Source organism: Rhinolophus ferrumequinum, chromosome 4 (genome assembly GCF_004115265.2).
Source record: "Rhinolophus ferrumequinum isolate MPI-CBG mRhiFer1 chromosome 4, mRhiFer1_v1.p, whole genome shotgun sequence".
Classification (NCBI taxonomy): Eukaryota; Metazoa; Chordata; class Mammalia; order Chiroptera; family Rhinolophidae; genus Rhinolophus; species Rhinolophus ferrumequinum.
In genome coordinates, this window is record NC_046287.1 from 8157166 (window position 1) to 8182762 (window position 25597).

Sequence of the window (25597 nt, forward strand, 5' to 3'; positions counted from 1 at the left end):
CTTTTTCATGAAAATACATTCAAAGGTCCAAACTGTATGCCAGCACCTAGGACTGTTCCTGCAACACAGCTGGTGCTTAGGGTGCATTTGTTAAAGGAATGAACATTAAGTATTTAGTAGAATAATAAACTTGCGCTGAAACCAATGAACTGAACACGTATTTTTGTGTAGTTTAGAAAACATTTAAATCACATAACTAACTCAAAAAAATGGAAAAAAAAATCTATCTTTATAAATATAAAACAAATATTTAAAGAAACAATTCAGAGGAATCTTAAAGATTTTATAATAAAGGCCATATATGACAAGCCCACAGCTAACATTATACTCCATGGTAAAAAGCTAAAAGCTTTCCCTCTAAGATCAGGAACAAGACAAGGATTTCCACTCTCACCACTTTTATTCAACATATTGTCAGAAGTCTTAGCCAGTGCAATTAGGCAAGAAAAAGAATTAAAAGGCATCCAAATTCAAAAGGAAAAAGGAAAACTGTCACTATTTGAAGATGACATGATATTATATAGAGAAAACTCTGAAAACTCCACCAAAAAACCATTTAAACTAATAAACTACCAAAACTAATGAACTACCAAAAAAGAAATTAAGGAAATAATCCCAACTATAATAGTAGCAAAAACAATAAAATACACAGAAATAAATTTAAGCAAGGAGGTGAAAGACCTGTGTATTTAAAACTGAAAGACATTAATGAAGGAAATTGAAGAAGACACAAATAAATGGAAAGATAGTTCCTGCTCGTGGATTAAATAAATTAATATTATTAAAATGTCCATACTACCCAAAGCAATATAGATTCAATGCAATGCCTATCAAAATTGCAACAGCATTTTTCACAGAACTAGAATAAACAATCCTAAAATTTGCATATAACCACAAAAAAACCCCAAATAACCAAAGCAATCTTGAGAAAGACGAACAAAACTGGAGGCATATCATTCGACTAAAAAAAGAGATTGGTTGTTGCAAGAAGCAGGAAGGGGGAGATGGGAGAAATGGGTGAATTTTTTTTTTTTTAGTTTAAATAAACAATTAAAAATTAAAAAAATAAATAATAAATTGAAAAATTTTTAAATTCAGAGCAGTCTTCAAGATTTATAAATGAATGCTATGAAAAAAATGAACATTTTCAGAAGTTCCATCTAAATTTCTTAATTTCATTAATTTATTTCAATAGTATTGGTTTCTTTTGTAAATGCATTTAAAAACAATACTCAGAGAGGAAGTCCATGGTTTCACCAACATGCCAAAGGGGTCCAAAGCCCAAGAGTTGGGAAACGCTGTTCAATGCAGAGTAAAATGCAGCTGTGTAAGTAAGATAAGTCTTGTTCAAAATTAGGACCACCAGTAGACAAGGCTAGAAATACTATTTCTGAAGAGCTAAAGGAATAAAGGCAATTCAAACATTCTGATTTGCAATAGTTCCTTACATTTTAAAGCTAGCTGCCTATGGGGTTTAATCACAGTATTTACCAAATTATGGTAAAATGGTAAAATGATTATTTACCTGTCTGTCTCTCCCTCAAGACAGGGCCAGGAATTGTTCAAGACACTGAGGAAAACTAAGAGGAATACAACGTCCTACCTGTCCTTACGGAGAGCAGCCAACTAGGGGACATGGGTAAGAAAATGAATGATTACAGCACAATACGCAGGAGAGAACCCAAGTTGACCTGGGATGGGGTTGTCAAGGACAGCGTTTACTAAGTGTGAACCTTCCAGACTTTGTACCTTTTCAACCAGGAACATCTACCTTAATTTCACAAGCACCGATAAATCAAACTGGCTGACCTAGTAGTTGTGCTCTAGAGTGGAAGGTATAAGAAGATGCTTTCTTTCCTAGAACATTTAGATGATAACCAGTGAGCCAGGAACCTCTTTAGCCCGCATTCCAGTGTGAAGGTAACACCTACAATAATAATACTCTGTTTAATTCACTGAGCCATAAACTTAGGATTTGTTCATTCTTCAGTGTATAGGATATCCCTTCATTAGAAATATCTGGTTATAAAAAGATACAAGATAGGAAAGATGCCTGTCAGCATAGTTCACAGAAATCAGCAGACTTTTCAAAGCCACATCCCCAACCTTCTTTTTCCTGTTATTGGAGGAGATTAAATAACTTTTGCTGTCCTTAATTTCTATTTAAATTAGGAAAAAATACTAAAAAACTTAAATGGTCAAAATCTCTTTTCCTTTTACTAACTTGTTAGAAATAATTGGAATGAAAATACATTTATATAAAAAGATTCTATTTATGATGAAAGTTATTTTCAGGGATTCATGAAACTTGAGGCATTATAGAATTGGGTAAGAATTTGAAAACTTAATGAGAAAATCCATTAAAAATGCTACCCTAAAATGTACTCCCATGGCTCCATCTTTCCACGGGGTCCCATAACTCCACATTGGCATCCAAATTTCAGGAGCCAATGACAATCATAATTAAGTGTGTCACTTGTATCTAGTGTCTATCTATATACCTTTAGTAGAAAGTTGGTGACTACTTCCATTTTTCCCCTTCACAGTGTTTAAACACTAATCAAGAAGAATTTAGGCCAAACTCACTCCACAAATAAAATCATTTTTCTAAGTAAGATAACATGAATTATCTTTACTTCAAATGAACTTGAGATGAACTTACCTCAAGTTGAACCCTCTGTTCTAAATTCTTGTACGATCTCTGTAATAACTCCCGGGTTCCAAGGACTCCATACCACATCAAGTTTTTAGTTCGGCTCCTGAAAATATATGTTGGCAGGCAATTTCAATGACTATCATTTATCTACTCTTTAAAGGCAAAGAGAGCAAAAGAGGTAATAAATGAAATTAAAGTAAAATTGCCTTCACGTAATAACGTTATTACTATTACCAAATTACCTGCATTTTTCAGGGTGTTCCTCTCTCTTATTATTAAATTCTAATGAAATTTTTGCATCTAATCCAATCCCAAAGTAATTGTTCATGACACATTTTTCTGAATATCCGTCTCTATGATAATAAGGAAAAGTACATAAAAGTCAATTTCAGGTTCAGAAAATTACAATTTATATACAAAATAGCACTTAAAACCATTTAAGACTCCATTCCTGATAGAAAATAAAGTTTAGCAGGAATTGCTTCCTATTCACAGGTCACGTGCGTGACCCTGGCACATGTATGTAAATTTGGATAACATATAAAGGGATGGTGGGCAAGGGAAACTGGCGACAGAGTCATGGTAATACTTTTCTACTAATGGTAACAAAACCTTAGTTCTCTCTCCTACGTGAGCCCCTCACTACACACACAAATGGGAAGGCCCTGTAGTCAGGAGCCAATACTCTTTTTTTTATCATTAGAAAGTCATTTCCACTTCTATTCTTATCAATGGACAACTAGTTACTGAGCCAAAAACTACTAAATCTCATCCATTCTTCTAGGTGCTTTGGAAAGTACAAAGTTTAAAATATGGCACTGTCGTTGAGGATGTCAGCGGAGAAATGAGATACAATAAAGGCAAAATTAAATATGGAAGGAAAAGGAAGTGTATATTGAACTGCCCAAAAGTTTTTCAGTAGTTTAAGACGGAAAGAGATCAATGTGGGCCAAAAGCTTCCTGAAATAAGTAAACTCAGAGGCTGGATGTGGAAAGATGACTGATTTGGCAAGAGTGAGAAAGGAAATGACAGGAATAGCAAGAATATGGATATGAAGGAGTCAGTAAATAAAATATTCCAGGGACGAGAGTAGGCGGTGCCTGGCTCCACCTCAGAGTTGTTACCGGAGACAGGAGGCTGGAAGTATCCCACCTCAGGTACAGATAGTGAAAACCATAGTATTTCAAATGGATCAATGTGCTCTGATGATCGTTTTTATATATGGAAGCTTATGTATTGCAATACATTTAAAATGTCTCATTAGGATAACACAGAAACAAGAAAAGCCCAAACAAAACATTTGCAAAAGTATTTTCTTACACTGAATCTGGATCTGGGTCAATAAATGGCGTCGCACCACAAGGGTCAATATTTGCTAGTAACATTTTGTTGATAATAGAACTCCCAGCAATTGATGCCGCTAGTCCTGCTCTTAAACCTAGCCAGAAAAAATACACACAGGATCACATGTTAAGAAATAAAAAGCAAAAACAAAGAAAAAGCCAGTCCATTGTTTTCAAGCCTAATTTCAAATATCTTACTCCCAAAGCATTGTTTTCAGTACCTGCTCTTCTCATTAGTCAAAACTAAGAGCTATAATATTGGTAAGTACATGGTTTTTGATACTTCTTAGGATCTGTATGTTTCCATTAAAAAAACAAAACAACAACAACAAAAACTTGAAGCAGATGAGGACCTAAATCGGAGTGTCTTTGTGACAGTTTCTTATTTACCATCCCAATGATTCTATATCTTCAATAAATAAATATTACTTCCTTTGTTATAGCAAATAACGTGTTAAGTCTGTAAGAAATTTACAATAAAGGCTAAATTACCCAAAATGTTATGGAGTTACTTCTATATTCTCAAAGCATAGATAATAACACTCAATTGAAAATGTTAACAGATATACAAATGTGAAAACACAGTGTTGGTGTCAGTAATAAGTAGTGAAGTATTAAAAGCAGGTATTAATGAATTTAAGAAGAATACAGTACTGAACATAAAAAAATGAAGCATTTATCTTACTTCTAAATATGCAAAACTTCAAATTTATTTCAACATGCTTTCTACTAACTAGTTACGGTATTCAAAGCTAATGAATCTTATCCACCCAACCTAATATTAAGGCTAGAAGCACTGCAGTCTGGAGAGAAGGCAATAGGGGCCTAAGGGAACAAACAAACAAAAGGGAAAAAATAGTGAAGAAAAACACGTCATGCAAGAGAAACACTAGGAAATTAGGGAAAAAAGTCCTTTCTTACTTAAGCAAATATTCCTTTCCCAACATATGCTCTTATTAGATTAGTACTCATTATTTTAGCTACTAAAGGTTAGCTGATTATCAAATAATCAAGATGAATTTTATTGTCATTTAATTTCATAGTTTGAATATGCTATGGCATACTTTATTATGCCAATTTCCATTATGCCTAAATAAGTAAATAAATGAACAAAACAATCGTTCCAATGAGAGGAAAGAACAGTTTGGAGAGGTGAATGAGCCACATTCCAGTTGCCCCACAGAAAAGTATAATATTTTCTAAAATATTTTAAGTTTAGCCATATTTACAGCTTTAGCCCAGAAAGGCTACCCCAAGGTTCCAGGTTTGAATAGAGACATGACCTCTAGACATGGAGACCACTCCAGCATCAAGCAGTTCAGGATTTATCTTTTAATATTTTCTTTGAGGTATTATTTACATACCATAAAATCCACCCTTTTAAAGTATAAAAAATCAGTTGTCTGTAGTATTCACACGAAGTTTTGCAATGATCATTACAATCTAATTCTAGAACTTTTTTTTTAATTACCCTCAAATTATATACCCTCATATTAGCAGTAATTTTCTATTCTTCCCTGACCCCAGACCCTGAAAACCACTAAACTACTTTCTATCTCTATGAATTGACCATTTTGGACATTTTAAAAGAATGGAATCACGTTAATAATATGTGGCTTTTCTGTCAAGATTCTTTCACCCGGCATAATGTTTTCAAGGGTAATCATGTTGTAGTATAGAAGTGTTTCATTTTTTTAATGGCTAATATTCCACTGTATGCATATGCCATATTTTGTTTCTCCATTTATCAATTGATGGATATTTGGGTTCTTTCCATTTTTCAGTCTTATGAATAATGTTGGTATAAACAGCTGTGTACAAGTTTTTGTACAGACATATAATTTCAATTCTCATGGGTAGACACTTAGTAGTGGAATTTCTGGGTTACATGTTAACTCTATGTTTAACTCTTTGAGGAACCGCCAAATTATTTTTCAAAATGGCTGCACCATTTAACATTCTAATCAGCAATGTATGAAAGTTTCAATTGCTCGATGTCCTTGCCAATATTTATCATGTTTTTTTTTTTTTTTAATCATAACCATCCTTGTGGTTTTGATTTGCATTTCCCTGAGGACTAACGGTGTAAGCATCTTTTCATGTGCTTATTGGCCATTTGTATATCTTTTTGGGAAAATGTCTACTCAGATCCCTTGCCCATTTTTAAATTGGGATATTTATATTTGTCTTTCTACTGTTGAATTTTAAGAGTTCTTCATATATTTTGGATACTAGTACTCTATCAGATATGTTCTTTGCAAATATCTTTTCCCATCTTGTGGACTACTGTCATCTCACTTTCTTGGTAGTGTCCTTTGAATCACAAATATCTTTAATTTTGATAAAGTCCAATTTATATTTTCTTGTGTTGCTGTGCTTTTGGTGTCATATCTAAGAAACCAATCCCTACTCCAAGGTTATGCACATTTACATCTATATTGTCTTTCTACGGTTTTATAGTTTTAGCTCTTAGTTTAACTCTTTTATCCATGATGAGTTAATTTTTATATATGGTGTGAGGGAAGGGTCCAACTTAATTCTTTGCATATGGATATTTAGTTGTCCCAGTACCAATAGTCAAAAAGACTATTCTTTCCCCATTGAATAATTGTCTTTGCACATTTGTTGAAAATCGATTGACCACAAATGTAGGAGTTTATTTCTGGATTCTCAGTTCTGTTCCACTGATCTATATGACTATTCTTATGGCAGTATCATGTGGTCTTGATTACTGTAGCTTTGTGATAAGTTTTGAAATAAGGAAGTGTCCTTCAACTTTTTTCTTCCTTTTCAAGATTGTTTTAATTATTTGGGGTCCTTTGTATTTCCATGTTAATTTTAAGATCAGTCTGTCAGTTTCTGCAAAATAGGCAGTTGGGATTTTGGTATGGATTGCGTGTAGTCAATTTGAGATGAATTGCCATCTTAATAATATTAAGTCTTCTAATCCATGAACACAGGTGTGTTTCCATTTCGTTAGGTGTTCTTTAATTGCTTTCAGCAATGTTTTGTCATTTTCAGAGTTCAAATCTTTCATCTTCTTAGTTAAATTTATTCCTAATTTTTAAAATTTTGATGCTATTGTAAATGGAATGCTTTCTTAATTTCATGTTCAGATTGTTCATTACTAGTATAACGAAATACAATTACTTTCTGTATACTAATCTTTTATCCTGTAACCTTGTTGTACTCACTTAATTATCTCTAATAGTGTGTGTGTGTGTGTGTGTGTGTGTGTGTGTGTGTGTGTGTGTGTATTTCTTAGGATTTTCCATATGCAAGGTCAATTTGTGAAGAAATACAGTTTTACTTCCTCCTTTCCAATTTAGATGCCTTTAATTCTTATGTTTCCTAATTTCCCAAGCTAGAATCTTCAGTAACATGTTGAATAGGAGTGGGAAGGTGGACATCTTTTCTTGTTCCTGATGTTAGAGAGAAAGCTTTCAGCCTTTTATCATTACATATTATGTTAGTTGTAGGTTTTTCACAGACATCTTTATCTGGTTGAAGAAGTTCTTTTCTATTCCTAGTTGTGCGTTTTACCATCAGAGGGTGTTGAATCAAAATGCTTTTATCTGTATCCATTGAGATGACTATGTGATTTTTGTCCTGTAGTCTTTTAATATGGTATATCACATTAATTGATTTTCATATGTTGAATCAAACTTACATCACTTGGTCACGGTGTATAATTCTTACGCGTTGTTGGATTCAATTAGGTAGTATTTTGTTGAGGATGTTTGTGTTGCTATTCGTCTGTAGTTTTCTTGTGATGTCTTTCGACAGGTTTTGGTATCAGGGTAAGTGGCCTCATAGAATGACTTGGAAAGTGTTTTTTCCTCTTCTAGTTTTTGAAAGAGTTTGTGAAGGATTGGTGTTAATCATTCTTTATACTTCATCACTGAAGCAATATGGATCTGGGCTTTTCTTTGTAGAAAGTTTTTGATTACTAATTCAATCTCTCTACTTATTTAGGCCTAATCAGATTTTCTATTTCTTCTTGAATCAGTTTTGTTTCCAGGAGTTTGCTGTTTCCAGGAGTTTGTCCATTCATCTAAGTTATCTCTTTTGTTGATATGCAATATTTTATAGTTTTCCCTTATAATCCTTTCTATTTGTAAGGTCCATAGTGATTTCTCCTCTTTCATTCCAATTTGAATCTTTTCTATTTTCTTGGTCAGTTTAGCAAAAGGTTTGTCAATTGTTAATCAGTTTACAGACCAACTTTTGGTATCACTGTTTTATTGCATTGTTTTCTAGTCTCAGTTTATTTCTACTCTAATTTTTATTTATTTACTTCCTACTGCTACTTTGGATTTAGTTTGCTCTTCTTTTTTCCAGTTTATTAAGGTGGAAAGTTATGCTTTAATATGGGCATTTACAGCTATAAATTTCCTCTAAGTACTGCTTTAACTCCATCAAATAGATTTTTGTTTTCATTCATATGAAAGTATTTTTACTTTCTCTTGTGATTGTTTTCTTTTGATCCATATATGTGTGCATTTTCCAATATCACTCTGTAATTGGTTTCTAATTTCATTCTATTGTGGTCAGAGAACATACTTTGTATGATTTCAATCCTGTTAAATTTACTGAGAATTATTTTATGGCCTAATATATGGTATATCCTGGAGAATGTTCCAAATGCACTTGAGAAGAGTGTGTATTCTGCTGTTGTTGGGTGGAGTGTTAGATAAACATCTGTTAGGTCTACTTGTTTTATGTGATTTCAAGTCTCCTATTTTCTCATTGATCTCTGTGTAGTTGTTCAATCCACTATTGAAAGTGGAGTGCTAAAGTCTTGAACTATTATTATTGAATTGTGATTCACCTTTAAAAATAACTTGTGTTACACCCTGATTTTGAGGGTGAAATCTGGTGAATCTGGAGAGTTTTCACCAACTCAAACAGCTAGTACTTAAGGAGGCCTCTGAGACGTCTGTATTTCCCTTCTCTGCTACACAAGTCGTTTGGTTTCCACTAGTACTAACCTAATCCCAAGGTAAATTCATCTTATCGGGTCTAGAATAGATTCCTCAGATGTTCCAAAATGAAGCAATATTACTAGTCTAAAAATAACTTGTGGCTTAAAACTAAAGGGAAAACTTTGAAGATATTTAAAAGGTAGTGGAATATAGGATCAGGTTTACCTTGGGTACCTAACAAATGCAGATTCCTGGGCTCCACTCTAGAACTACTCAATCAAAATTTCTCAGGGCAGGGCCCACAAACATGCATTTTACTACTTCTTAGGGAATTCTTATACACACACAAGTCTAGGATCTGGATTCTGATTGATTAGAGTACCAAGAACATTCTTCTAACGGGACATTTATCTTTAAGAACACGTTTCTGTAGCTCATGGGAAAGAATACATATATATTTTCACAGAAATACTTAAAAATATACCATGTTTCAGAACCGGTACTACCTGGGCAGATTATTCTGGTGTTGAGCACGGGGAGGTTCTCTTTGCTGGCGGCCACAGTTGGACCAGGGCCAGAGTCAGTCTGGCAACGACTTGCCCGACCATCTGGAGACCGAGGTGCAGTTTTCACTGTTGGCAAAGGGTGCAGATTAAAACAAGGAAATGATAACATTATAAAAATAAGCAAGCCCCCATAAATTCCAGACCTAAAATAATTTAACACATGTTTAAATCAATCAGTGGAACTGCAATGGAACTGCAGTGGAACTGCAAATATTACACTGTGCTTACCTATTCTTTTACCATTTTGTTTTCTTTTTATTTTGAGATTTACTATATGGAGGGACTCTGCCACAGGTAGATATCTTGATTTCTCATTTCAAATAGATAGAGATCAGTAGAAAAGAGATGCCTATCATAATTACAGGTCTATAATACTCATAATTTGAATGTAATCATCCCACATTTAAAGATAAAGAGAAATTCTGAAACTGATAATTTTTGAAAATGAAACGGGTTATAATGTATATTACCAGTGCAATCCTTGTCTCATAAATGTTAGGTGAATGATCAAATTTAATTAATGTGATTCCCAGAGCTAATATGTGAAACATGAATTAACATTTTCTTCTATAGAGAATAAAAACAGTATTTTTCAAATGAAAGCAACATACTTTTCTTGTACTTCTCAATTATTTATTCAAAACTATTTGCCCCAAACACTTCTATCATATATTTGTAAAAGTGCAATACATTTTAAAAATTGTTCCAAGAGAGAATTACTCTCAAAGTTAACAACAAAAAGAGAGATTTAATTCTGCCTAATCTGGGTTATTTTAGTGAAGAGCAAATAGTATGTTTAACTAATTTAGGAGCTATTGGCGAATGTTTAAAAAACAGTAATCCTCAAACTCAATTTAAAAGTACTCTAAAACTTAATTACCTTTACTTACCCTAAGACTAATTACAAACTAACTATATTAATCTTACACTCTCTTCTCTCTGTTCAAAAACAATCCAATTGCACTAAAGAAAAACAGCAGAACAGACACTCTCTTTTTTTTTTTTTTTTTTTGAGGTATGGGAGCCCTGGAGCTAATTTCTAATAAAAAAACCTTTTGATATTCATCTGTGATAAAAAGCAGAGAGTGTCCTACTGTCTAAGATTGATGTTCAATTTCAGGTAAATAAATTAATGCTTCATGGTTCTTCTTAAATATCTCATTAATCTTATTAACATGCTGTATTTTACACATCTCAGGCATATGAATTATTACACAAAATAGTGATAACACAATGAGTGTGCTTCAAAAAGTAAGGATTACTTAATATAGAAACACTTCTACTGCTACAGATTACAACTAAATTGGATTACTAGCCAAACAATAAGACCAAATACTGCACCATTGAAGACTTGCATAACCTATGTCTATTTCAATATCAGTATCTATAGCTCTATACCTCTGTTTTTGTTTCCTTTGTAGACTACAATGAAGTATCAAGTTCATGAGAGTACAGTAAGGTGGGACGGTAGCTGGTTGAAAAACCATTAGCAATGAGTGCTGAAAAACCAATCCTCCAAAGAGAGCTCTTATCTTAGGGAGACTCATCTGGCAGCATATTGTAACGACGCCACTGTCAACCCTTCCTGAGTCAACATTTTTTAGTGGATGAAACGTACATGGCCTGCTTATCAAATTCCAGATAAAATAAACACGAGATGATAGAATCAAGTTTCAAAAGACTTTCACAAAGTGAAATGATAGATAAAAATTCATAGGGATGAGTGTACAGTACTGTAATTAGGTTAAAAAAAATCACTTGCACAAAAACAGGAAGAAGAAACCAGGTTTACATAGTACCACTATTTAATACTTCAAGCCAGAAATGTGGGGTAGTCTTTATAACATCAAAAATGTCCAGAGTAAGTAGTGTATGGGTGTCACTGTGCTATTATACGAATGTCGGAAGACTGTTGTTCAAAATGGCATATTTTAAGTTAAACATTGACCAAATCGGTGCAACTAGGAAAACAAAAAGTTTGAAATCAAGTCAAAGATTGATAGAAGAATTTAGGAGCAATAACCTGGAAAAAAATGTATAAGGTGTGGAAAGAGGTGATGGTGCCATAAAAGCTGTCTTCAGTACCATTTAAGGCTGTCATTCGGCATCAACTCCAACAGAGTGGAATAATGTGTGAAATCGCTTTTAAACTAACTGTAAAGCACTGCACAAGTACCATTAACCATTACTGCTAACATTATCACACATAAAACTTTATCGATAATCATTGTAATCATGGGTAGAAATTTAAGGAAGAAAATATAAAGCTCAATATAAAGAAAAACTTTCTAACAATTAGAGCTGAGCATAAGAGTAGGATGGAGAGAAAGTGAGTTTGGATCAATGAGCCTCTGTCCAGGGAGTTATAAAGTATGCTTGCATTGGATTACAGGCTGCAACAGGGACATACAAGGACGGAAAGGTCTGAGTTATAGAATTGGGTTGTGTGTTGGAGTAGGTACATATGCAGGCTCAAAGGACTAAGGTAGTAGATTATGCGTGCATTGGTTGTATGCCAGACATGTGAGGCCTGTAAGGTCTAATTTTCAAGTCTCAAAGAGTTTTAAATACAATTAAGAAATATTCTTTCAAAGTTAATGTAATTAGTAGCAGCAGCAGTGACAGTAGTAGGAATAATATTAATGATACTGACAGTAAACACTCTTACAGTACGATGTACCAGTCACTATTCTAGGCACTGTACACATATTAAGTTATTTAACCCTCGCAATAAATAGGTACATTATGGAGTAGCTACATTTTTATCCCCATTTTACAAATGAGGAAAGCACAGAGAAGTTAAGTAATCTGCCCTAGTTTATATGTAATGAAAGTAAAAATTTAATGAATGCAAACAGTTCTGATATGTTGACTTTTCATTGGTACTATGTAATTATTTTCATATTATCTTCTCATCTTCAGTAATATTTTAATTCCTGCTTTGTTTTATTCTAGTAAATTAATTTTTCCATTGTACAATGTGATATATTAAAAGTATTAATATAAATCCATCCTCAACTCAAATCTAAAACTACTCTTTTTTTTTTTTTTTTAGTTTGAAGCTGAAGCAGAATAATATTGTATGGCAATTACTTCTTAATTTACTGGCAAAAATAATTTCAGTAGAGAAAGGGTTGTAACTAGATATCCTATCATTTTAAGGCTTAATTTATCAATAAGGATTATCAGCCACCTATGCTGATCAATGGACTCAAGGAACTGATGAATTATTTAAATGCCAAATTTTATGTGGACCCTGCAGCTTTCATATAATTCTCAAAGGAATCTGTGGGCTAAAAATAGGTTAAAATCTGCTGATTTCGGTGTTTGTTCCTTCATTCTTCAGGAAAATTAAGATATTTAGGCATATTGGGTCCCATACTCCTTAGCTGACTATGATAATCTCTAGATTACATAATAACAAGGACATGTGAGACTGCTTAACAGTCTAAACAATGTTACCTTTATTGTTTTAATATTCATGAATATGTAAGCTTTAAATTCTACTTGGAAATAAAAATACAAACAGTATATTTCAAACCGATAAGCTTTTTGAAAACTAAAAGCAAAATTACACTTATTTAATTCCAAAATAATTTTATCATAGTTTTCTTACCAGTTAATGATTCTTTTGTATCATCGTCTTTGGATTCTTCTTTAGATTCATCTGTTTCTGTACTATCATAATCAAATGACTGACTGACTGGTTCACAGGGGTGAACTGTCTGGTCGTCCATAACTTTAAGTAGTAAGAAGATAAACACATTTGAACATGTAAAAATAAAATCCATAAATATTAATATATGCTTAGAAAAAAACGGAAACATCAACCAAAAGAAATTCCATACTCACAAATAAACACTAATCGGCAATGAACTTGGGTATAATGTCTATAAGTACTAGAGATTATAAAATTAAATAAATCTGTCAAAATTGTATTTTTATTAAAAGAAAAAATAAGATATAAGTATTTTAGAGAATGAAATACAAATCCAAGTTACAACCTGTAAAGGGTTTTTGGATTTATTATTTATATTAAAATTAAGTTTTAGTCTACTATGAAAAGTCTAAGAGAAGCATATACATTATATTAATATAAAAAGTAAAATATAGGCAAAACTTTTATAAACTCTTAAAAAAGCAACATAAACATTTAGGAAATAAATGTTAAGAAAATATTTTCCAAGTAGATTACAGGTTTGATTTTTGTTTAGAATTTAACAGATTCCAATTAGAAAAACGATTTTAAATTTTAAAAATTGTATTTAAATAATTTTCAAGTTTATTTCAATGTTTCCAGTGTACTTTACTTCTGAGATTTTATTTTATGTATCATTAATATGCTGATCCTTACTACTCAAACAATAAATAGGATTAAGCACAAATTTTACTTGAATGGATTTATCTTCTTCTATCTTGTCTTAAAGAAAACATTTTAAGTGTGTCCAGTCTGGCCAGTATGAAAATTTCACTGCATTTGTGATAAGAATGTTGCTAACTTCTTCAAAAGCTAAGTGTGTTCATTTGTACCTTTTCCAGCTTCTTCAATGACTTGCCTCACTGCTTTCTTTAAACTGTTTGCCCGCAACATTATTTCCTTTGGTTTGACGGTTTTCTGGGAGGATGTTCTTGTCGTGTCATCCAAGAGCTGTTCCCTGCTTTCACACAAGGATTCTTCACTGGAAGATTCCACAGTATCTTCTTCTACGAGGAGAGGGCTGATGCCTGGGGGAAGTGGCGCCGCCTGGGAATCTGTGTGCAAAGCCTGGAGCAGTTGTTCCAGCTTCTCATTTAGCACTGAACACTAAGGAAACAAAAAGCCGTAATGCATCTCCATTTCATGGAGATGGAAAATGATATTTGAAATGAATGGCTTCTGATTTTAAAGGAAAGACGTGATGTTGGTGTTTACCACTAATTGGCTACTATATATGTTATACTTTGGACAGCCTATGGACTAAATAATTTATCATTGTAAAAACACAACGTGATTCTTATGTAAATTTATTGATTTATACTTCCAGAACCATTCAGACTCCATTTCATGGGTGAAAATCTTTACAATCTTTGTATAGCTATTTTTCCTTAAACAAACACTTTCCTATAAAGTGGGACATTACATTAAAAATTTTATGTTATACAAAATTTGCTCTACATTGTACAAAATATTGTAGCAACATTTTGTTAAGGTAATCACCTTACGGCACCATTTTGAGCAGGTCAAGCTGTGTCTTGCAAAGCTTACCTTCAATGCTTTGGTTTGCAAAGAAGTGAACATTGCCTAAGGAATTACTGGCTCAAAGAAAGAGCCAAAAGGAAATGCACAAGGAGAAAGAAGAGAAAGAAGGGAGATGCAGAAAGAAAAACAAGCCTCCTCCGTGTTTCTTTCTGCTTTTCTTGAATTACCAAGGGTGAAGAAACATTTAGGACTGAAGCTCATGATGCTACTGCCCTAACATAACTTTTACCTCCACACAATTTCCAATTCTCTCCTCCTGCATTTATCTGTCTTTGATGACACGCCAAGACAACGTTACAGCAGAAAGAGTGAAGAGAAACAAGTGTGACTAGAGAGAGTTTCTGTTTTCTGAAGCTCTCCACAGAGTAGACTAACATGAGAAAGAGGCTGGAAACTTCAAGTGTAGTTTTATTTCTATTTTCCTTTTCCTTTTACTCAATTAAATCACCATCTACAGCATGAATCTGGGGGAAATTCCTTTGCAAGCCCAAGAGAGCCAAGCCTTTTCTAAGAATGCCCTGTCATGACCTCTGGAAAGTGAAGACAGGAGCATAATTTCATGGCTCAGTAAACTACTCTTATGTTAGTGTCAGAAAGCTCACGAGGGGGGGAGAAATCTACAAAGATAAAGGTAATGAAGAAACAACCCTGAGAGGGACAGAAAACTGTAAACCTGGGCAATCTGAGGAATGGTACTAGGAGGGAACATGACCGGTCAAAGTTTGCCTGGAAATGGAAAGCCATTCCTCTCCCCACGGGAACCCCAGCCACCCAGCATTCTCGACCCGTGACCCGATTATTGAGCTTTTCTTCCACGAGATGTCAATCAGTAGGGAACAGGGACTGCATTTATAAAATTCGGTTTGTCGAATGGTCTTCGGCAATGCAGTTTTCCTACATCTTAAAGGAAAACTGTGAAACAGAATGTTTTTAAACCCTTATGTCTGATTCAAAGTAGCTTTTCTCTTGATTTAGGATGTTTTGGCAGGAAAATCACTTAATCAATTTAGCTGTAAAACAAGTTCAACGTTAACATTGTAAGTAACAGACTCTGATGCCCTGATGACATGTCCTTACTTTACTGGCCACAGCATCGGCTACAACGGCATTTTCCAACGTTTTTTCATATGCCTTCTCTACTTTGGAGACGAAGTCCTTTACAGTTGCACACAGTGTCCTTTCAGGAAAAGAAATTGTGCAATTTGGTAAACTCAGTAGGCTGATTTGCTTTGATTTATAAACATATTAAAAATAAGCACAACTACGCAAGCGGTCAAAATACTGCCATCGTGCGTATTACAAACCCACTTCTGTCTGCTATAGGACATGCCCTAGCTAAGTTCAAGACATTCTAAGTGATAAATGGATACATGAATAAAACTGGCTCTACATAATCTAAATAAATGTAATTTTAAGGTAATAACAAGCTTTTGTCAAATATTTAAAGTATATCTTAGTAAGAGTATTTTTAGATCCCATTTTAAAAAGCATTATCTGCTACACATTATGTATTTTCATAGTAACAGAATTTGAAGTATTGAACAAACAAGGATAAATTTGTCACTTATGCTGTCACTTTTGCTTTACTATTCATCTTGTGGGTATCTTGATAAGAACATTGTTCCTGAAGAGAAAAGAAGTTTTATATTACACGAGAAACCAACCTGTCACTTGAATTGAGTCATAGTTTCTGTAAATCCATTCATTTTTTTCCCTTAAGCTAACATGCAAAATCAATTTAATTTAGGTCTTGCTACTGTTCGCAATATATGGTTTACCTGTTTCTTTTAATTATATTTGGTTTCTTTATAACAGAAATAGACTAAAAGAAATAATCACCTGAAACATTAACAAAATCTGTCTTTCGAAAGTCTTTGGAGCTGGTGTTGGATTAAAAACAACCACCAATGGAAAAGTACTACTATATGATAAGCTTAGTGTAGCCAAGAGCTAACAGCGATTCTGAAAACAGAATCAGACTATTTAAAAATACTAATATTTATCTTTATCATTGGCATAGATTGAAGAATTTGAAGAAAAAAAAAACAACAAAAAAAAACCCCACAGGGTCCAGCAGTTATTTTTTCTGTTACACTCACAATTTTCTCTGGTATGTGACATAATGGTTAAGTTTCCAGATGATTAAGTATTATGAAATCGAGTCATTCAATAGATAAAGGTGTGTCTCTCCTACCCCGCCCCCCAAAAATTCACATTTACCATCAAGGAAATAAATTGCTCCTAACAAGTTTTGTTTTGTTCGTTGTTTTTTTGCCAACCATTTCTAGATTTCACTTGGACAAAATGTAGTTATTTCCTAACCCTCAAGCTTTTTAAACTCCAATTTCTACAGAGAATCTAGCTTACTGTTTATTAGAGATGCATTCATGTGCTTCACACCAAGTTTTGTTGTCTTTGTTTATGTGTAATACTTTTATGGAAGTTCTTGAAATATTAAGGCAGGCTATGATGAAATTTCTTCTCTGGGCCTTATTATATGTTTCTCTGAGATGTCCCACTTCTAGGCATATTCCTTGATATTCCCTCTTCTTTATGTAACTCCAAAATAGGCTTTTTTAGCCATTAATACAACCCTGTCTTGATAGAATTTTCTCTTGGATTTGTGCAATTGCATATGCTATAACATTATTGTAGGTACTTCTGCTGGTATTTTACAATACTAACTGCTGGGGACAGAGCCTGTGGGTCCGTCCACCTAGGAATGAAAGGGGCAGCAGTAGCGCATCCTCAGTTGTGCCTGTTGCTGAGGCAGACGGAGGCTGGAGGAGAGAGTATGATTCTCTTAGGAGAATGCTTCTCACGGAAGTTGTGGGAAGAATCAGAAGAAATGGTCTATCTTATGGTCTGTTATGTTCCATATTCCATATTCCAAAAGTCCTAGGATATTTATATTCTGGAGGAATTAATTAACTTTTTATTATACCTAAAGAGTGAATGGAGAATTTTTAAAATAGAAATAAAATATATGTAAAATAGCATGATTTCAAAGTCACACCAATTGGAAACTTGCAAATTGGAGAAAAACAATTTTAAGATGTACTTAATATACTAACACAGAAGAATTTCACCAACTGATAACACAGTTTCCTACTTTTATACATGAAGCCTCCCAGAAAACATGGGCAAAAATCAAATAAGTGAAAGTGGAACACAGATTTCCCCATAGAGCTAAAAATATTTTAAATCTCTAATTACATCTCTAATTAATGTTAAGACATAATTTTGATGAACTGTTTCCCACATTACATCTCTTTAATTGCGTCCTCCTTCTTTGAAGTGGAATACAGTCAATGATGTACCCCAAATCTACCGCGGAAGCTGACGGCACTCCACACTCACCGCTTGGTGATTTCTACCACCATCTCAATTACACTACGCATCTGATCTATACTTCTTAACACTAGGAGCAGTACCTTCGTTTGTCAGTTTTCTACTTATTTTCCTAAAATAGGGCCACACGACACTAAAACATGCAAACACTACTAAAACATGCCCAAACATAACCGCATATTGGCATGCAGGGGCCATCCTATGAGAACCTGAAAAATTCATTTTTCATCTGATATAAAACGTTTCAATCAGAAATTACAGGTGATATAGAAGTATTGGTGCCTAATATAAAAAGCAAAGCCTAGCTATCTATGTGCTCTGAGGAAAGAGTCTAACTACTACATGTTTTACCCCATCTACTCGGTGAGAGGGTGAATTACGAGTCTCTCTACAGGAGATTCCAAATCTAAAACTCTCTGGTTCTGGGACAACGGTTCCAATCTCGTTATTTTTCCCTGCCAGTGATCCCATTTTTTGAAGGTTTGTCTACAGAACATATGGCATTTATTCAATAACTTTGCTTTTCATTTTTATTCACACCTATGAAGCTAATTAGTGCTTCTGATTCTCAGAAGATAGTATACGTTACCATACTGAACTGACAAAATTCGAAAGTCAAAACAAATGCTGACATTATGTTGCTTAATACACATTAACTCACACATTACTTAACCCTCATCTTAGCTAAACTAATGGAACACAGCTTGTCCATAAGCATTACCAACATTTTTAAAATAGTTAAAAATAGCTTACAGGGAATTTCTATTTTGTGAAATAAATATAAAATGCATAAGAGGGTTAAAACATCCTGCCTTAATACTGAATCATTCAAATGGCATTCACAAAATAAGGGAGTTCTTCATTTTATCTAGGTGGTGGTTACAAGGAAGTGCGTGCGTGCGTGTGTGTATGTGTGTGTGTGTGTGTGTGTGTGTGTGTGTGTGTGTGTTAGCTTTTCTAATCACTAAGTTGTACCCTTATGATTTGGGTACTTTGTTGCATATATGTCGCACTTTAGTACGAATTTTTTTTTTTTTTAAGCTGGGGGAACTATTATAGCTTTTACAAATCTTACAGACATATCACCCAAATAATATGAGTACTGTGTTTGGATTTCAATTTGAACAAATTAACTGTTTGGAAAAAAACAACAACAACAAAAAAACCTTCGCGCTAAATGGAGAAATGCACTAATATAGAAGTATTATTAATTTTATTAGATTTTTAAAAAAGGTTATCAAATATATATATATATATATATATATATATACTGAAAGTGGAATGAAACAATTTCTGAGATTTGCTTAGGATACTGTAGCAAAAGAAAGTGGGGGAGTATACAGCAAAATATTGATAAATAATGAAGCTGAGTGACGAGTACAGTGGGAAATCATTATACCAGTCTTTCTACTTTTACATATCTTTTAAAATGTCCACAAAAAAATAAAAATTAAAATTAATCGTATTACTGGTACAAAGTTATTACATACGTCCTCTCTTTTCTGTCGTGAACCTCTTATTGACAAATACCTTAGAATTTTAATTTGGGGTCATAAAGACAGGGCAGCAGGCAGGACTAGGAATTCAGATGAGTGACAAGGGAGGACCAGGGTGGAATAGAATCTGCTTAAAGGCAAATGAGCCAGTTGGGGAGAAATCCAAAGTTAAAGCTGAGAGCACAGCCTAGATAAGGAGCCAGGGCGAGGTCAAAGAAAAATTTGCAGTGTGATTGGGGAAAGCATGAGGTGATGATTTAATGATCAAATCCAGCACTCTGTAGTTTATAAGGTCTATTTATTACTCGACTTAGTTCTATCAGCTTCATGAGGGAGGAAGGATAGGCATTCTTTCCATTCTTAAACCTGATAACAGACAAGGTCACAAAGCTAGCGAATGGGTGAGTCTCCAGTAGAAGCTGGGATTTACTCCTGCTTAGGCAACACTGGGACTTACTCCATCCAGTGGCTTTCGAGCTGTTCTGTGGAAATACTTCAAAGATGCCACAAATGCTTGCTTCAAATTTCATTTAGAAATATATGACACAATTTTTTAAATGTTCAAATCACCATTAGAGATATTAAAGACAAATATGCTAACTTTTACTTTAAATTCACAAGTTTTTGTGAAATCTTAGACTAGAGCTTCTACTATTTTTATTTAATTGAAGGCAATTTCCTAATAACCATGTAACCAAAATAAAATACAGAAATAATTGGAAATAGCATTGAATATAAAACTCTAACTGTCATCTGTAACCTTATTTTCTGTTTTTCATGCATGTCTTGTAACTTAATCATATCCAATTTATCAATGCCAACAAAATAGAATTTGAAGTTATTTAATATTGGTATTCTACATAAAATTTCAATTGAAAAAAGATTCCCACTGCTAAAAATGTTATACTTCACAGGTATCAAGATTAAGAAAGATGGGGAGAGAAAGAGTGTGCTATAGCTATATATCATGATCCTGTGTGTATCCAAATTTCATCACATTAATTCCATTTAATTAAAACTATGTAAGTAGATCTTAAAAGTTCTCATCACAAGAAAAATATATAACTATGTGAGGTGATGGTTTATCACAATTAAACTTATTGTGATAATAATCTCGCAATGTATACATTTATCAAATTATTATGTTCTGTACCTAAAACCAAATACAATGCTATACATCAATTATATCTCAATTAAAAAAGTAAAAATTAAAAAAAATATATAAAATGTGTAGGAGGCATTAATCAAAAAATATCCAACACATGATGGCCAATATTAAGGCTCTGCCAACATCCAAACTACGAAAGGTAATCAGATAAAATTTTACTTAACTGCATTAAAGAATAATTCTATTATAATTCGATATACCTTAGAAAAAGTTCCATTTCAACTTGCCACTTTTTCTAGCCATGTCCTCTAAAATGTCCTAAGAAGAAGCATTTGATTCACAGAGAAAGAGTGGTAAATGCAAAGGTAGAAGTAACTTGTAGTAGTAACTTGCAGAAGTAACTTAGGAATACGAATTTGACCCCCGATGAGGAAGACAAGAGAGGGTGCTCAGGCCTGGGACAAACCGGAGAGTCACACATTTTGCCATAAAGCCATACAGTCCGTTAAACAACACCCAACCAAACAACAACAACAAATCTACCGGCAGCACCGCCCATCAAACAAAGAGCCTCTGTGGCCCTCCAGTCCCAGCAACCATGTGCTCCCCTTGACTAAAGTCATTCAACACTTTTCCTGTTGCTCAGTCCTGTTTCCTTTTCCTGGGGGTCACAGCATCAAAAGCAGCTGTCTTTACATTTGTATTTTTGTCACAGGCAAATCTGTGTATACTGATTTATCTTGGTTTTCCTTGGCTTCTTTACAAATTAAATACATAATATACTAAAGTTTGAGTATTTTTTCCTCTACCACTTCCCCACTCCCTTTCTTCTTCCCTTTCTTGTTTGCCTCTTTCTCCGTAACAATAATATTTCCTTGCCAAGCCAGAATCCCAAGGCAGTCTTTTTCTTTTGCTTATCAGTTGAAAATTTCAGTTGGTTTCATCCCTTCGTCTAATTGACCTTCCGTTTCTTGTGACATCGGTATAGGATGCCTTAAACCTAAATTTTAAACTGCTAGGATGCTGACATCAAGTAGCTTCGGCTCCATGTACAGAATCAACTTAACTAAAATCTGTTAACTTTGAATTAAAGTATAATTACATAATTTTAACATGCTGAGAAACGTCATTTTGAAAAATCTCATCAGTTTCTTTTCCCAATGTAAACATTTCCTAAAGAGTGTGTTTATGGAAATATTGAATTATAATGAAATGTGTTTTCCACATTAGAATTAATCACGAAAAACATCTTTAAGTAGGAACTTTGAGTAATTAAACTCTAACCACTTATTGCACCTTTTCGACAAAAATCTTTCAAATTACGCATTTAAAAAAATACCTTCTAAATATATACTCCACTGCAAATAAGATGCTAAAATAATTTCTAAAACATCAATGCAAATTTAGTTTATCTAATTCGGTAAGATACTTCATAAATATTGTGGGGGAAAAGTTCACAAAGACGTGATACAAATAGTAGGAACTAGCTTTCCTCTCATTTTCACCATACAACTATTTTGTGACTTCAGCTCCATAACTCACTTGGCAGATGATATGACTACTGCATGTTCATCAGAATTGAGGATTTTTGTAAGATGAGCTGCAACTGAGTCTTCATAAATTGTCATCTGAAAAAATAACAAAAAATTGACAGTGTGCTATTGTTGCTGGAAATAACACAATTCAGTTATTACTGCTTCATGAATGAGACCATTCATGAAACGTGACACCAGGCAATGGCTACAATGGAATATATAAAAGAGTCATTATACAAAATAGGTAAGGATTTCCTTTCTGTGAAAGGCTATTAGTGTCTGGAATTCTTAGCTTATATTATAAAAATTCATAAAAAAACCATTACAAAATTTTTTTTAATTGTCAGAAAGCTGGATATATAAATAATCCCTACAAGCAGTATAAAAAAGCCAGACAACCTAATAAAACATGAGCCAAAGACTACAAATTTAAAGACAAACATATCCAAATGGTCCATAAACAGATGAAAAGGTGTGCCACCTTACCACCCATCAGGCAAATGCAAAGTCCAGTATATATTGGCCAGAATAGCTAAAATGAAAACCATAACAACAATCAGAAAACGTCAGCTATTGGCAAGAGCAATAGAACTCGCACTCATGGCTGGTGGTAGAGAAAACTGATACTCTCTCTACAGAACTGTGGGCCGTGTCTATTAACATGTGCCTAATACCATAGGGCCCAGCAATTCAACTTCCACATATATGTCCCAAAGAAATGCAGACGCGGGGTCACCAAAAGACATGCCCTAGCATGTTCACGGCAGCATTCATTCAACAGAATGGACAACCAACTGTAGAATGTTCTTGCAATGGAAAACTGGGGGGCAATGAGAACGCATGATTTACAAAAATGCCACGCTATCGATGAACCTCACAGAAAGCTGAATGAAAAAATTCAGAAACAAAGGAGTACATACAAAATGATTCTATTTTATCAAGCACATAAACAGACAAAACCAATCTCTGCTGTTGGAAGTCAGGATAGTGGTTATTTGTGGGGGAGATTGGGGTGGTGAATGAAAGGGGCCTGAGCAGGGGTGCTGATAATGCTGCCCTGTGATCTGGGTGTTGATTACATGAGTGCATTTAATCCGTGGAAACGTACCAAGCTGTACCTTTGGGATACGTACCCTTTTTGGTATGTATTTTTTTAACATGCTGAATGTACTGTCATACAATCATATAAATAAACATTTCTCTCAAATAGCGAAATATTAATAATCGAATGCTAGAGCCCTATATCCCCCTTTCAATTTGACTCACACGTTAACATTCTGTTGAAAGAACACATTTACCAAATATGTGAAAATGTACACAATATTTAAACAGCTTCATATTCGGAGCCTTCTATCAAATGTTCGCCTCAGATACATTCCATGTTAACACAGCTCAAAAACTTCCAGTATAAACCATCTGTTCTACTCAAGCTGGCCTCTTAGGTCTTCAGCCTGACTCAGATATCCTTTTCATTGCTTTTCACCAATCAGCATCAGTTTATTCAGACGTAAATGAAGATAAATCACCACTCCCCCCAACCATAACGCCTTCCTGATTAGCCTCTTCCCAAAGGGACCTCATTCCTGATGAACATTTAATTCCACCGGTGGCTAATCAGTATGTGACTCCTTTAAATTTCTACCTTACCTCCTTCAAAGACAGACCACACAGGGAAAATAATGTTTACATGAAAGAAAGGGGGGAGGGGTAGAACCTCCAAGTTTCGTGCAGTATTCTACTGCCTCACAAATCCACGTTATTGATCTCCTGGTCTAAACATTTAAAACTAAATCTTTACAGGTAAGATCAGAAAAATGAAAATACGTCTTTTTAAAAGGCAATCAAAGGAAATATTTTTCACAAAGATTAGTTTCTTTTCCTACAGAGTAGATGGTCATAAGGCCTAAGAAGGTAGACAAAAAATATTTTAACCTATCATTAATTCCATGTGAATTCATTTAAAAAAAACCCAAGTTTTTGCCCATTAAAAATAACCAAAGGCATAGAATACAACCTCTTCCCCAGGAAAATGAAATAACTTCAATGTCCAAGCGTAAAATTACTGATGTCACATATTAACCTATTACGTAGCAGAGTCAGGAAGGTAAGGTAGTAGTAACGGACCAGGTACCAGGGATGAAGCAGGTTGTATACATTTATCCCATTAGTTGTCCTGTTTCACAGCCAAGGAACCTGAGGCTCAGGTGAGTTGAGTGATTTGCCCAAGAACCACAGCTGACGAAGAGCAGACAAGCTAGGGACCACGTCTGAGGACGCTGGGCCTTTCCCACCAGACTCCTCCGCAAGTCTTGGTCTTTGCTTAACTGCACTCGTAAATAGAAATTCCATCATTTCTCAAGTGTATCATTATAACAGCCTCTTTCTTGGGCTTCCTGTATCTCTCCTGCTCCTTTTCAAACCATTCTCCACTTCACAACACAGTGGTGTTTTGGTTTTTTTCTAAACACAAATCTGATCCTGCTACATCTCTGCTTCACGATGTCTGAGTGCATCCCTCCTCCTTCCAGGTCACGTCCAAACCCTTCCGCTAGCACACAAGACCTGCCACGATTCCCATCTCCGTGATCCGAACACTCCTTCCGTGTTCTGTCCTGTCTGTTGCTGCTCTCCCCTGGCACGGCACGTCCTAGCATGACAGCACGACCTGCCGTGCCTGCCCCACGTCTACCACGGTCCTTGGTGTCGGTCTCTATGTAATGCCTCTTTCAATTGCCTGGTCCCCACTCCTCTATTTGTGTGTTGAAAACCGAGTTGAGGCCCAGCTTCCTCGGTAAAGATTTCACTGCACTTGCCAGGCCAGGAACCCTCTCTGGAGCACCCATTATACCCTGAAAACAACCTGAACATTGACCATTCCCTTGTCTGTCCTCACTAGACCAGATTCCAAAACTCTGCGTTCACGGCATTCTTAACGTCTTCACAATTCTGTCACAGGACCCCTAAGCCGAAAGAAATACCTAACAGTAGTTAACGCCAAACAACTTAATAAATATTTATGTTCCAACAACTTAATAACCATCTGAAAAATAATATACATACATCAACATTTTAAAAATCTTATTTCATTCTTAAATTACTACCTGTAAGCCTGTGGGCACTGTACACGTCTCAAACCTTGGAATCAGACCGGACAGTGATACCTCATTTCCTAATCCACACACAGTTTTGTGTGGTGGTTGCTTTTTGCCACAGCAACTACTGAAAGCCCAGCTTCACAAAAATTGATGTCATCAAAAGGAATGTAGAGCAACCTAATGTTTAAACTGTGCACTAGCTCAAACCGGAAGTTTGTGCGGCCTCCAACAGAAACATTACCATGTTTTCTTTGAAGTTTAAAAATACCTCCCGGTAGCCCT

General features: G+C 34.6%; 1 protein-coding gene across 4 annotated transcripts in view; it reads right to left on the reverse strand.

Moving 5' to 3' along the window:
- The window catches only part of DGKH (diacylglycerol kinase eta), a 163069-nt gene that overhangs the window by 33075 nt on the left and 104397 nt on the right, over nt 1–25597 (reverse strand). For 3 of the 4 annotated variants that reach the window (XM_033104430.1, XM_033104431.1, XM_033104433.1), the window contains 8 exons: nt 22228–22313; nt 15808–15907; nt 14022–14295; nt 13108–13230; nt 9432–9557; nt 3978–4095; nt 2899–3009; nt 2663–2759 (listed from right to left, as the gene is read on the reverse strand). In XM_033104430.1, coding sequence (XP_032960321.1) covers nt 2663–2759; nt 2899–3009; nt 3978–4095; nt 9432–9557; nt 13108–13230; nt 14022–14295; nt 15808–15907; nt 22228–22313 — 1035 coding nt within the window. The remainder of the gene's footprint in view (nt 1–2662; nt 2760–2898; nt 3010–3977; nt 4096–9431; nt 9558–13107; nt 13231–14021; nt 14296–15807; nt 15908–22227; nt 22314–25597) is intronic. The other variant, XM_033104432.1, reaches the window with a different exon arrangement.